The sequence below is a fragment of the Hyperolius riggenbachi genome, chromosome 2 (genome assembly GCF_040937935.1).
Source record: "Hyperolius riggenbachi isolate aHypRig1 chromosome 2, aHypRig1.pri, whole genome shotgun sequence".
In the NCBI taxonomy this organism is placed as follows: Eukaryota; Metazoa; Chordata; class Amphibia; order Anura; family Hyperoliidae; genus Hyperolius; species Hyperolius riggenbachi.
This window is the reverse complement of record NC_090647.1, coordinates 70,772,232-70,786,608: the sequence shown is the minus strand read 5'-3', so window position 1 is coordinate 70,786,608 and position 14,377 is coordinate 70,772,232. Positions and strand designations below refer to the sequence as shown.

Sequence of the window (14,377 nt, the reverse complement as noted above, 5' to 3'; positions counted from 1 at the left end):
GGACTCAGCCGATTACAGAGAGATTTCATGCTAAAATCGATTGGGAATCGGCCTGCAGTGTATGGGCAGCTGACAGATCTCTCCCGATCAGATTCCATCAGAGAGATCTGTCTCTTGGTCAAATCTAACCATCATCGCCTGATGTATGGCTACCTTAATTCGGATTGTGATCGATTGCAAACTTCAGAAACGACCCACACACTAACGCGTCAGAGAAGCGTCTCTCCCATACCTGTAGTTGCTGCAAGTTTTGATGGAGGTTTCTGAGATTTCGGTGGTAAAGGCAGTTTTGGGACCAAAGGTTTGGAGATTGGAACATGCAAAATCTACAAGAGAAAAAAAAATTCAAACACTTCAGGTTTCAACAGCAAGTGAAATTGGAAAACCAGTGAGCTAAATGCTGCGTGATAAACACTGCAAGAGGGGTAAGATTTTCTAAATGTAATCCTCCAACTGCACTGTGGCAGAATTTGTTTTATCCTACCTAATACTAGGCAAGTGTCCCTGCGTCTGTCCGTGTGTCAGTGCTATTTAGCACTGCGCATGTGCAGGGACAAGACGCAGAGACACTGCAGAGATCCGGAGGAGGACGGGGCCAGAAGCGGCAATCGTGTGTACGTGCGCAAGGCGAGCAGTGGGCGTGCGCGCGCACGGTGGATTACTGACAGACCTAGCCCATTTTTAAACGGGCTAAGGTCACTAGTATGCATATAAGATCCTCGAGAAGCGTCCTTGTTGGCAACTTTGTGTGCCGCAGCTGAGCTGCAGCCTGCCATCTTCTCAGTTGTTTCTGTGCACCACCCTGTTGAAGTCTTAAAGTGAACCAGAGGTGAAAATAAACACTTGTATTAATCCTCCTACTCCTAAAAAAAATAATAATAATAATAATAAATCCCATGGTTTTATTTTATATTTAAACTTTTACAAAGTTGAATGAATGTTTTGTTTTCTCTGCTCAGTTAGCAACCTATTAAGTGCCCCTAAGTGAAAAACTATTGACCTTTTCCTATCCCTACCTGCTCTCAGAAGTTGTATTCTGCTAGGAAAACTTTTATGGCTGTAATTTAATTATTGGGGTTTACTATATTCCTGACAAGGTACTGACAAGACAGAGCAGCCGGAAGGAGGAAGTGCGCCATAGTGAGCCTTGCAACGCAACCAATAGGACGCGTGCAAGCTCTTTCAAAACGCAGTACGGACAGTAGCATTATGGGTAATTAAACACTCCACATCCAGCCGCTCAGCTGCAGCAAATAAAGCTCATTTGAATCACGTGAGAGCAACACTGCTCAGTAACACAACAGCAGCTCCGCCCATATCACATGACCACGAAAAAAATAAAAAAATTTTGGTTGCAGGCAGCTTACAGGACATAACAGTGGAAGGAGCACTCAATGGGATGTATTTAGCTCAGTGTGCCAAGATCAATGTCAGGTGCTTCTCAGAGCTGATACACAGTCCACAAAACGAAGATCGACACCACCTTGACAACTGTGACCTTTTAGATGTTAGATAGCCTATTATTACTTTCAAGTTGGTGCTGGCCCTCGTTTTGTGGACTGTTTCAAAGGCTTAAAGGACAACTGACCTAAGAGGGATACGTTCAATGTCAGCTGCTTTGATTGCCATTGGCCTTATCCTCTGCCGATGCGCCACATAATTTAAATAGGACGTGGATGTACTTGGAATAATCGCTAAGGGCAACATTGCTGAATCTAGCCCCCACAGCACAAAAAGTATGTGCTCGGGGGGGGGGGCTTGGGCCACCAGAGACGTAGGTGATCCAGAAGTTGGTTCGCAGAGGTTTAACAGAGGCATCTGCCAGATTAACCTCCTTGACAGTAATCCCGAGCTAGGGTCGGGGCGGAAAACCGCAGCTAAGAGCGGTAATCCTGACCTCTGCTCAGGATAGCTGCCGGAGGCTGTGTGCAGAGTACAGTGCGCGGCGGGTGTTTCTACATACCTTCTGGGGGATCCCGACGCCGGCCACCATTCTTATTCCTTTCCTCCGGGGCTCTGCTTCCTCCTGGTGAGATCGCCGGCTGTCGACAGCCGGCAATTTCACTTTAGAGTTGCAGGCCCCCCCCCACCCTCCGGAGGATGGAGGCATAACTGCAGAGCTGGAGCAAGGGAGGGGAGTTATTTTGTTTCCAGGATTTAGGGTCTGAAAGGGTGCAAAAAAATTGCACCGCTTTTAGACCCTAAAATCCGGAAAAAATCACGCCAAGGGGGTTAAGGATTGCTACAATTCTCACACTTTTTTTTTTTTTTTATAAAAGTTTACCCCACAGTCAGATGGGATACTTATATCTGGAGGTCCTAAGGAAAGGTTGTGAAGGAAATTCTATATGCTGACACAGACTTCCATCAAAACGAAAAAGGAAAAAAAAAAATCTATCCCCTTTCCCCACCAGACAAAACTACCAACAAAAGAAAACACAGCAAAAATTGTTCAGCCACAATAGGATGCTTTGTAGACTTTATTAGGTTCAGCAGGAACATTTGCCATAATATTCCTATTACCTGATGTGGCTGTGCTGAAAAGGTGCCACTGCTCTGGCCAACTAGCGAGACTGGGAACATTCCCATAACCCCCTGCAACATAGGCTGAACAGGTGAAGCCAGTATAATTGTGGAACCTAAAACCGAAACAAGGAACAAAAAGAGGGTTACAACATATCTTTAGTATTTAAAAAACCCATGAATTTTTCCCACAGTGTTTTACATACTATATATTGTGGTCACTGGGGATAGGCTATAAGATGCAAATAATTACACACCGGTTCTGAACAATACTAAAATGCATGTGCAAAATTTCAAGTACTGCGCATGGCAAAAGCAAGGCCTGCGCACGGGAAAGGCAAAGCCTGCGCACGGAAAAGACAAGGCCTGCGCACGGAAAAGACAAGGCCTGCGCACGGAAAAGACAAGGCCTGCGCACGGAAAAGACAAGGCCTGCGCACGGAAAAGACAAGGCCTGCGCACGGAAAAGACAAGGCCTGCGCACGGAAAAGACAAGGCCTGCGCACGGAAAAGACAAGGCCTGCGCACGGAAAAGACAAGGCCTGCGCACGGTAAAGGCAAGGGATGCACAAGGAAAAGGCTTGAAAAGGGCTGCGAGCGCGAAAGGCAAGGGCTGCGAGCGCGAAAGGCAAGGGCTGCGAGCGCGAAAGGCAAGGGCTGCGAGCGCGAAAGGCAAGGGCTGCGAGCGCGAAAGGCAAGGGCTGCGAGCGCGAAAGGCAAGGGCTGCGAGCGCGAAAGGCAAGGGCTGCGAGCGCGAAAGGCAAGGGCTGCGAGCGCGAAAGGCAAGGGCTGCGAGCGCGAAAGGCAAGGGCTGCGAGCGCGAAAGGCATGAATTTACCACAGGTGGATGCCACTTAAGCTGCTGAAACAGCTCAAGGATGATCAGGGGAAATAGGATGCACCTGAGCTCAATTTTGAGCTTCATGGCAAAGGCTGCAAATACTTATGTACATGTGCTTTCTCCATTTTTTTTTTAATTTTTAATACATTAGAAAACTTTTTTCACATTGTCATTATGGGATGTTGTGTGTAAAGTTCTCAGGAAAAAATGATTTTAATCCATTTTGGAATAAGGCTGTAACATAAAATGTGAAAAAAAAACGATGCGCTGTGAATACAGTACTTTCCGGACGCACTGTATTTAATGACCCAAAAGGAAATAAAATTAGATTCTACACCAGGAACTCACCTTGGGAAAGCTTTGGAGATATAGTCTGTCCAACAGTGTACACACTGCCAGGCCTAGGAGGGGTCTGAAAGAGACTAGACGGCTTCTGGCCATTACTTACAGCCGAACTATTGGACAGCATCATGATGTTGGGAGGCTTGGCTGGCGCACCATTTGCTGCACTTATGAAAAGGTTACCAGAAGGTGCAAATGTTGAACCAGAAGTCGGCATCAGCTGAATGACACTCCCATCAGCAGCAGAAGTCCCAGACACAGCATAAACAGTACAGTCTCCATTTTGGACATTCACAGAGTTCATTAAAGCATTACTAGATGTAGCCAAGAACTGACTTTCTCCTGTAACGGAGGACTCAACAACATCTCCAGAAGAACCACCCTGTGCCGGCCCGAGCCTCAAGTCTTGGCTTTTCACTAAAGGCGACAATATAATAGTTGTGCAATTATCTTCACTGAGACTTTTGACTGCACTACTTAGTTCTGAATCCTCGGGAAGGTCTTCTGTGATAATATTCAGAGTCACAATGCTTGAGGCATCATCACTAGCCTGGGTGCCATCTGGAGCAGTAATACCAGTGCTGAAGACCACCGACTCATGAGCTGCAAGGTCAACATTTACGGCAGATGAAGCCTGAGACACTGTATCCTTTTCAGAAGTTTCTGGCTCTGTATCATTCTGCTTATTAGTTGCATCACTATCATCCTCATGGGGTTTACTAAAAGGACTTGCTTTCGAGGACTCCATATTTTGACTGTCCTTATTCTGTTCACTAGAAGAGTTCTCAAATGGCGATGTACATGGCACCACCATGACATCACTCTGGGGGGCAGGAGGAGGCGATTGTATAGTCACAAGGTTATCAGTCCTCTCTTGCTGTGACGTTTCCATGACCTTCTCATTAGTGGTCTCCTCACCGATGATCACCACTGTTGGCTCCTCATGTTCTGAGCCCTCTGGGCACACATTTACGGACTTTCCACTGTTTTTACTTAATGGAACATCAGGTAAGACATCCTCTACAATGAAGCAACAGTCGTCTGCACCGTCGTCTGCAGAAGAAATGATCTCCATTTCGACATCCATCGGTTGTGAAGAAGAAATCTCCAATACAGTCGCATGAGATTCCTTGCCATCGTCCACCAAGTTCTCACTTTCAGGACTATCAATGGAGATAATCAAATCAGGAGACACCTTGTCACTTTTGGGACGTTGCATCCCTGAAGTGATGGTGGCCTCATTCACACACATTTCCTGGGAATTAATAATGCCGTCTGTCTTCGATGAAGATATCTCTGAACTGGATGGCTCAATCAACTTGGAGCTAGCTTCTTTCTCCTTTGGGCATTCATCAATCTTATTTCCAATCTGTTCTTTAGAGGAACCTGAAGGAAGATATATGTGAATAGCGGGATAGCTCCATAATTTCAATATGAACAAAAATATAACTGCAATTTCAGGTTAAAGTGGACCTGAACTCAGAACTTCCTCTCTGCTCTAAAAGATAAGCAAAAGCATAATAACCTTTAATTAAAAAAAACACATTTCTTTGTTACATCTGATACTAATCCAGCAACAAATCTGCAGTGTGTCTACTTCCTGCTTTCATAGAAGGCATAGGCTTAACAGCCTGTGTTTACAAATTAGCTGCTCTGCCGAGGCAACCAGCTGACAGCTGAGAGATCAAATTACACTGGTGATTAGTCACAGATGAGGGGGAATTAGACAGGCTAAAGTCACTAAATACCCACAGGGTGCATTTGTTTAGGTTTTCCTTCTGTCCTGTGCAAGAGTTCAGGTTCACCTCCATTTCAGGAAAGGCAAGTAAGTCAATCAATAACTAACCTAAGTGCCTATTAGGAAAGCTGTAACTGACCATTGCAGACTAGTTATCTTACAGAGTAAATTCTAGTGACCTAGAACTAATATGCTGCCCAGAAGCTGGAAAGTCAGCTCTAAAGCTGGCCATACACTGGCCCGATTTGCCGCCGTTTCGACAGCAGATCACTGGGATCGAATCTGCTGCCAATCGTTCGCGCTACACGCCGAATTTCGATCCATTTCGTCCGATCCCGTCGATCGCTCCGTGCGGAAAATTACCGTCCGTCGCCCGTGGGTAGGGAGCGTGTCGCTAGCGGCGTTCGAGTGCCCGACGACCGACGCAGTAGAGCGGCAATACATTACCTGCTCCGCCGGCGCGACTACCCCCCGTCACCGCTGCTCCGTGTCCGCGCTGGTCTCCGGCATGCTTCAGTTCCTCCTGCCCGGCAGGAAGTTTAAACAGTAGAGGGTGCTCTACTGTTTAAACTTCCTGCCGGGCAGGAAGAAGTAAAGCATGCCGGACCTGGAGACCAGAGCGGAGAGACAGCAGAGACCTGGTGACTGGAGTCGCGCCGGCGGAGCAGGTAATGTATGCGGGCGGGGGGAGCGGCGGCAGCAGCACCACCACCACAACAGATTGTGATCGGTTTCAGGCTGAAATCGGTTCACAATCTGTTTGCAGTAAAGGTAGCCATACGATCCCTCTCTGATCAGATTCGATCAGAGAAGGATCTATTTGTTGGTCGAATCTGATGGCAAATCGACCAGTGTATGGCTACCTTTAGATCTGTTCTGTAGAAGGTTTCAGAAATCAAAGGACAAGAGAGGAAGTAAACTTCATCTCTGCTTTTAAAGATAAGCCACTGCATGATAATATTCAGGGGGGGGGGGGGGGGGAATCATTAAAATTTATGGAAATCCTAAAAAAGCAATAAAGTGTTAATTTCCTGCACAATCCTGAGCTCAGAAATGGTTAAACTTCAGTGTTTACTTATCACAGAGCACAGCCCCAAATGACACTTGCTGAAAACCGCTAAAGAGGCTGATCTACCTAAAAACACACAGAACAATGAATTTCTTGGCATCTATGAAAACTTTTTATTGTGTGCTGTGCAAGAGTTCGGGTCCCCTTTATACCACAGAACAAGTTAGTAAATTACACTTTCTCAGACAGAATAATGATACTGTCCTAAATATCAAAGCAATCTCCAACACAAACCGAATTTTATTTCTAAAAAAACACCTTGATGCTCACCTTCTTCCATGTTATCCTGCTTTTTACTTTTCTCGCTGCCGCTGCTCTTTGCTTCTGTGCTCTGGGGCGGAGGGTCACGAGATGGAATTTTGGGTGTCTTGGTTGAAACTGGGAAGAGCAGAGCATGACAGATCACTATCACATTCACTAGTAGTCAGCAGAAGCCAAGCTTACAGCCACCACTGTAGCTCCATATCCTCCTCTCATACTTACCGCATGCAAATAGATCATAGAGCTCCTGGAAATCCGGGTCAAGCTCGGTCTGGACCAGGATATCGTTTATTGCCTCCTCACTCATGTGAATCTCTCCTCCCTATTGGTTGAGGAGTAATAAATTAAATGACAACCTTTCATTCATTTTCAAATGTAAACATATTAGTAAAGCAGACCTCCGGCATAAATAAAAAATGTCACTTTGGGGCCACCATTCATAAAAGGCTTTGCGGTAAAAAAAAAATAAAAATAAATCTCGTCAGGAAAATACTGCATTCGGTATTTTAGACTTCTGTGTGCCAGTACATAAAAATCTTGACAGGTGTGGTAGTAATGCGGTGTTTTAGGCTCGGTTCACATTGAGCCTAAAATAGCTTACTTTCCGCTCAGATGAGCGGAACGCAGCAGCAGAAGCAATGCTTTCCTGATGGGAAAGTTCACATTGCTATGTTCTACTCAATTCAGCTTCCTGCGGTCTGCTCGTTGGAGCAGACGTTCCCGACCTGCACGATCCTTCCGCTCTGAAGCTGAGCGGAGCGGAACGCAGCGCAGGAGCGGATGCGTACTGCTCAATGTGAACCGAGCCTTACCGAACTAAAGTGTCGGTAATGAGAAGAGTAGCTGGCTGAGTTGATACATTAATGAGTAGCTGGCTGATTTGATACATTTCTGCAGAGACAGACAGCATTACAATAAAAGAGGCATCCCCAACTTCCCTTTAGATGTGCATTTTTTGTTATACTGCCTCTGTTTGCCCTGAATCTGCGCCAAATCTGTCTGTTAGTCTTTCTAAACAATCTAATTGCCACAGCTTAGAGAACTTCAATAAATGTTACACATGCAGGCTTTTGGATGTGAAATACACATCTGAAAACAGGTACCCAAGAGGTTAAAAACACAGTCTAAGGTATTCACAGTAAGCCTTGTTTGTTTCGCTCTCGCTGCTGCTGCCGCCTGGGAGGTCTGTCTCCATTAACACTGCTGTTATCACTCTCTCATCACCTCTTCAAAGTAGACGGTAATGGCAAGGAGAATACCGCCTGCTCTAATCTGTATGAATTGACATTTACTGACATGTGTTGAGGTATTCACCACACAAGGCGGTAATTTACCTCACTGCTCAGGAATTTCAGCTTTTCATGCGGTAACTGGTTTCATGAACTGACATTTTGCTGGGTGCTCGGTAAAGTTAGCTGTTGTGAGCATTACCGGATGCGGTAATGCCTTATGAATCAACCCCAATGTGGGTACTGGGAGCAGAAAAAGTTGCCATGAATGGTTTTTTTACCCTTGTAAAAAGCCTGCTAACAGATTATGCATTAAAGAGAACCCGAGGTGGGAATCTTAGAGTTAAATCTATACACAGAGGCTGGGTCTGGCTATAGTGCCCAGCCTCTGTTGCTAGTTGAATATTCCCTAAATCCCCCCTGCTCTCTGCACAAGCCCATAAATTACAGCCGCGCTGGCGACACTGAGCGTGTCGCAGCAGGCTCTGTTTACCATTCTAGTGCCACTCATGCTGCTCCTCCGCCTCCTGCAGAGCGCCGATCCCTGCCCACGTCTCTTCCCTCGCCGCTGATTAGAGAGAAGGGACTCGGGCAGGGAACTGCGCTCTGCAGGAGGCGGGGGAGCAGCGTGAGTGACACTAGAAAAGTAAACAGAGCCAGACAGCGTGGCTGTAATTTATGGGCTCGTGCAGAGCACAGGGGGGATTTAGGGAATATTCAACTAGCAACAGAGGCTGGGCACTATAGCCAGACCCAGCCTCTGTGTATAGATTTAACTCTAAGATTCCCACCTCGGGTTCTCTTTAACAAATCAATTTTTCAAATTCATTCCATTTCTCTAAGCAATCGTCATGTTTTGTACTATCTGCATTTTCTTCTTATATAAGTAAAGTATATGCATTGACTGCGTGTATCATAACTGTACAAAGCCCCAGAAGACAGTGCCGCTATATAAATTACATAAATAATCATTAGGATAATATGAAGACTCCAGAACTCAACACTAACAGGAAATAAAATAAACAGGATAGTTAACTGAACCAACAAAAAAATAAAAAAGTTTAAAGGACCACTATTGCAAAATGTATAAAAAAATAAAACTAAAAATTATTGATGCTGAAGAAAAAGTTAGCAGTAGGAAGAGTAAAGAGTTAATAGAATAAAATAAATCACTGCTGTTTAGATTAATATGACCGTCTGCATCTGACGCTCTTACCATCGGCTCATGGGAGGCTTTACTGCGGGCTGTGGAGGAGCAATTAATAATCTTTTTTCATGCAAGTAAAGAGTCCTCTCTCCTTGAACTGATAGTCATTGGACCCAACAGCATTTTCAGCTCCCATGAGTACTGTAGTAAAACGATTATCTGCTTTCTGGAAGTGATGCAGAGACGTAACAGCTGTGACTCCAGTTTCACACAAGCACAGCAGCGGACAGCCTCTGTACACAGAAGAGCTGATGAAAGTGGCTTCAGTGTTACAGTACCTCTTGTGCTCGTGTGAAACTGAAGAGGGGTCCTTCAGCTGCTCCATCTCTGCATCACAAGCAGATGACACTTTTACTACAGTGCTCCTGCTAGTTGAAAATGCTGTTGGGATGGTCCAATGACTATCATCCCAAGGAGAGGGGAATCTTTACTTGCATCAAAACGATGATTCATTTCTCCCCCACACCCCTCAGTAAAGCCTCCCATAAGCAATCAGTGTGAGCGTCAGATGCAGACTTTTACTCTAAACAACAGTCGTTAATTATTTATTAACTGCTAACCTTTTACTCTTCCTACTACTACTACGACTAGCTTTTTCTTCAGTATCAATAACTTTTAGTTTTATTCCTTATACATTTCGCAATAGTTGTCCTTTCAGTTCCAGAATATAGCATTACCTGTAAACCGAGGATCTCATCAATAGAAGTATCTTGTTCAACAGAGACTCCATCTCCTTGTTTGGAGGTTTGTGCAGCAGAATCACTTCAAAAGGAGAATACACAGGGTGAGAGTCAGTATACAGATCTTTGTAGTTCTTTCACAGTAATACGCAGTGGTGGAATGGTCAGTACAAAAGGCTGAGAGCAGAGACGGTTCTACGTCATCCCTCCCATACATTACAGCTTAGTGCATTACCCAAATGCCCAATGCTACCTGCACACATTTGTAGTAGGTGTAGACCAACTACATTATAGAACAATATATACCGTATATACTCGCATACAAGGCAAATTTTTGACCCCCAAAAAGGGGGCCAAAAGTTGGGGGTCGGCTTGTATGCGAGTCTTGGTCCGTGGTGGTCGGTGGTCCGCGGCCCCCCCAAACCCCCCCCCCCCCCACCACCACCCCCTGCTATTACCTGCTCAGCCAGCGGCCGCTTCCTCTAATCCGGGTTCCCCTCTCCATGCGTATAAGTTTTTCACAGCAGCGCACCCGGCGCTGCTGCTGTGACGAGGCAGGAAAGAGCGGTTCCCTTGGTAACAGCGATACACATCGCTGCTACAGGAAGCTGCGCTCTTTCCTGCCTCCTCACAGCAGCAGCGCCGGGTGCGCTGCTGTGAAACACTTATACGCATGGAGAGGGGAACCCGGTTTAGAGGGAGCGGCCGATGGCTGAGCAGGTAATAGCAGCGGTGGCCGCAGGGGGAGCAGGCGCTATACTGCACACTACCTACCTATACTGGGCACTATACTAGCTATACTGGGGCACTTTACTAGCTATACTGAGGCACTATGTACCCATACTGGGCAGTATACTAGCTATACTGGGACACACTGGGGGGGGGATCACGCGGCCTGCACCAATCCAGCATTTCCTACCCCCGGCTTATATGGGGGTCAATCATTTTTTCCTGTGTTTTTTTTTTTCAGGTAAAAGTGGGGGGGTCGGCTTATTAGCGGGTCGGTTTATATGCGAGTATATACGGTACTACATTCAGCTTTATCTCTGCTACAGAGCCAAAGGTTGGTTGCACATTTATCACATACTGAACTTTAGTGTAAAGAATGCACCCATAGAGGCTCTCGCTTACCTTGCAAGGATCTTGTTAATGTTCTCAGCCAACTTCTCTTGCAGAGATTTGTTACTTAAGATCTTTTCTCTGGCATTTTCTATCACCAGTTGCTGAAAAGAAAATGTTATTCCACTTAAATTTTTTTTACTGAAGTTACACTTCATTTTAGATTTGGATAGTGTGTTAAGCGGTAACAATCTTATTGTTATTGACCCCTGTTCCTATCTGGAATAATCTCAGGTAAGAGAACATAGTAACATCATCTATAAAGAAATTAAAGAAAACCTGTCATGAAAAAAGGCGGAGCATCTGCGCAGTGGAGCGAACCCAATCAGGCTCAATTATTTCCGCCGGAGCCCCTAATGCCCAGACACACACGCCGACATACCCCTGACAAGGAGATCTTCAGGGATCCCAGCGCTGGATCCCCTATAGTGAGGAGGCTTCCCCCTCCCAAGCAGGGCTGTGGAGTCGGTACAAAAATCTTCCGACTCCCAACTCCGACTCCTCAGTTTCTGAAACCACAACTCCGACTCCGGGTGCCCAAAACTGCCCCGACTCCAACTTCAACTCCACAGCCCTGCTCCCAAGGCAACTTTTTTTTTTTTGCTTACAGGTCCTCTTTAATGGACAGCATCACAAGCCCTGCCCAGCCTATTAATTGTATAGGGAAGACAAGAGAAGTTTCTCTCTCTCTCTCTCTCTCTCTGATTAAAGCATAGGTTAACTAAAAACTGATCAAGCATGCACAATAATGAACAATGCATTTTAATATCAAATCATGAAATAGCCTCTTTACTATGTTTGTAGTAGTATACAAGCGGTCCACAGTCCATAACCAGAAAAACTCCTTCACAACCAACAGCAGCCAGAAGTTGACACGTCCACCTTGGGTATAGCAAAGGATAGTATAGAACCCTCAGCATGAATATCCAGACACTGTGTTCTCCCCAGAATTTTTTTTCAGCCAGGGTGGCATGAAAAAGTAGCCAGGTGGGGCGAGATAACAGAATGCAGGGCTGGCGCTTCTCTGCTTATAGCAGAGGAGGAGGTGAGCTGATGACAGCCGGGTGCTCACCAAAACTAGCCGGGTGGAGCACCCATCTAAAAGAGCCTGGAGAGAACACTGGACATGAGTCCAATGGTGGTCTGCCTGTAGTCACCCGGTGCTCATACACAAACCGGTGACCACCACATAAAATGTTCAGTATTATTATAGAAAGCAATTTATTATTTCAGAACACACAATGAGTAAAAGATCATACAAGCGATACATCGGGGGTCCCTTTTGATGTTGATGAGCGTGTAGTGCATATACAGTAGACAATTGCCCAGTCTTCTATTCCCTGGGAACTGGACAATCATATTCTGATATTGAGCAGTGTTCTCCCCAGGCTCTTTTAGCCGGGTGCCTCACCCGGATACTTTTGGGGAGCACCCAGCAGTCATCAGCTCTCCTCCTCCTATGCTATAAGCAGAGAAGCACCAGCCCTGCATTCCCCTGGTTGCGCCCCACCCGGCTACTTTTTCATGCCACCCAGCTGGAAAATAAATCGGCGGAGAACACTGTTGAGTGTGTACTGTATGTACAATACACCCTCAACATCAAAAGGGTCCTTGTTGTAGGGCCGCGCAATGCGAGTATCGCTTCTATGGATTTATCTGGTGATCGATCTGGTGGCTATCTATAGGAGTCCATTGGCTGCCCACACACAGATCTTTTATCAAATTCAGCAAGAAATCTACTGAAAATCTATGTAGCCGCCACCTGCCTCACTTCCCAGACCTTCCCCATCTGTGCTCCCCGCTGCTGGCAGCCAAGCTCTCTCCTGTCCCACTGGCGCATTCCTCCCAGATCCAGTGCTGTAACTTGATGCTGTGGGTCTTCTCCTACCAGTCTCCTCTTCCATGTCATGTGACACAAGCCAAAGTTCAAACACTAGAGGTCCTCAAGGTCAGGTGTATGCTGAAGGACCTCTAGTGTTTGAACTTTGGCTTGTGTCACATGACACGTAAGAGAAGCAGACACGGGGAGGAGGAGACCCGTGGCGTGAAGTTAAAGCACCGGTCCCAGGAAGAAATACACCAATGGGCCACGTGAGAGCTCTGACGTTACTTTGCGTCAGTCATCGCCAAATGGGATGCCGCTAGACACGCTCTCCTGAGCTAGCAAAATGTTCCGGCCTGCGTGAAACACTTTCAGGCGGCAATCAATCGGGCAACGTTTGCTTTACCGATTTCAAGCCCTGTATACTGACAGGAAAAATCGGCTAATGTATGGCCGGCATTAGATGGTTAAAAGGTTTTATATAAATAAGGCGGACAGATTATTCATGGGGCTGGGGCAGTATTTGAAGATTAATTACAATAACAGATATAACTAGTGGTCAAGTTTTATTTTTGTCATCTTAGAATTAGTCTTCAAATGTGAACTGTGCTCTGTAGATATATTGTGCTTACTATGACTGCTGCTTGGTGAAGTGTATCTACTTACTGGAAAGCCATCATCAATAAGGCCTTGCATTGCGTCCGCGTCTAGCCCTGCATCTCTCTCTGCTGCTGTGCTGCTGGAGCTGGCGGCTGGTATTCTCCTCCTCCGATTGTCTCTGCAACAACACAAACACCCCATTAAAGAACGAGGGAGGGGAACAATATCAAAATCTTGAGGAGGCGGCACTCACTGTTTGCGTCTCATTGGCGATGACGTAGCGGTCGTTGTAGTAGTCGTTTGCTTTCTTTGTGTGGAGGCTACAGAAACAGTCTGCGTAGAGCTCACAACTATCAGATAAAAATGGCAAGTGTTCATGAAAAGATAATAAACTTTCTATGTAAAACAGTATACTGGTATAATTAGGTGTATTTTTACTTTTTGGCCACAAGGTGGTGCTACTGAGACCATGTTTCTATTAATAGAACACGGAAGAACAGGAAGTGTCAGTCTGAGAGCTTGTGTGACATTATCAAGCTCTTGGAATACACGCGAATGGTGATCGGGATTGAGAATAAAAAATTCTCACATCCCGATCACAGATGGAGGGGGCTGCGACGGTGGATCAACCGAAAACGGTGCAGAGATTGTGAACGCGACGGTAAGGTAGCAGTACGGATATCTACCCCCCTGAACCGCACGTGAAGTTTAAAGGGGCGTAGGTATGCGTACCAGAAATCCTAAAGTGGTTAAAGGACCTCTGTCACAAAAATCTTAAAATTGAAAATATACGTAAACACATACAAATAAGAATTAAGTTTCTTCCAGAGTAAAATGAGCCATAAATTACTTTTCTCCTATGTTGCTGTCACAGTAAGTTGTAAAAATTTGACAGAACCAACAGGTTTTGGACTAGCCCAACTCCTCATGGGGAGTTCACAGGGAT

The 14,377-nt window shown here is 45.8% G+C and overlaps 1 protein-coding gene across 1 annotated transcript in view; it reads right to left on the bottom strand.

Moving 5' to 3' along the window:
* NPAT (nuclear protein, coactivator of histone transcription) overlaps window positions 1–14,377 on the bottom strand; it is a 56,504-nt gene that overhangs the window by 21,361 nt on the left and 20,766 nt on the right. The window contains exons 7-15 of the mRNA XM_068266891.1: window positions 13,685–13,781; window positions 13,498–13,609; window positions 11,022–11,113; window positions 9,888–9,972; window positions 6,997–7,096; window positions 6,784–6,891; window positions 3,713–5,092; window positions 2,524–2,639; window positions 233–326 (exon numbers count right to left, since the gene is read on the bottom strand). Coding sequence (XP_068122992.1) covers window positions 233–326; window positions 2,524–2,639; window positions 3,713–5,092; window positions 6,784–6,891; window positions 6,997–7,096; window positions 9,888–9,972; window positions 11,022–11,113; window positions 13,498–13,609; window positions 13,685–13,781 — 2,184 coding nt within the window. The remainder of the gene's footprint in view (window positions 1–232; window positions 327–2,523; window positions 2,640–3,712; window positions 5,093–6,783; window positions 6,892–6,996; window positions 7,097–9,887; window positions 9,973–11,021; window positions 11,114–13,497; window positions 13,610–13,684; window positions 13,782–14,377) is intronic.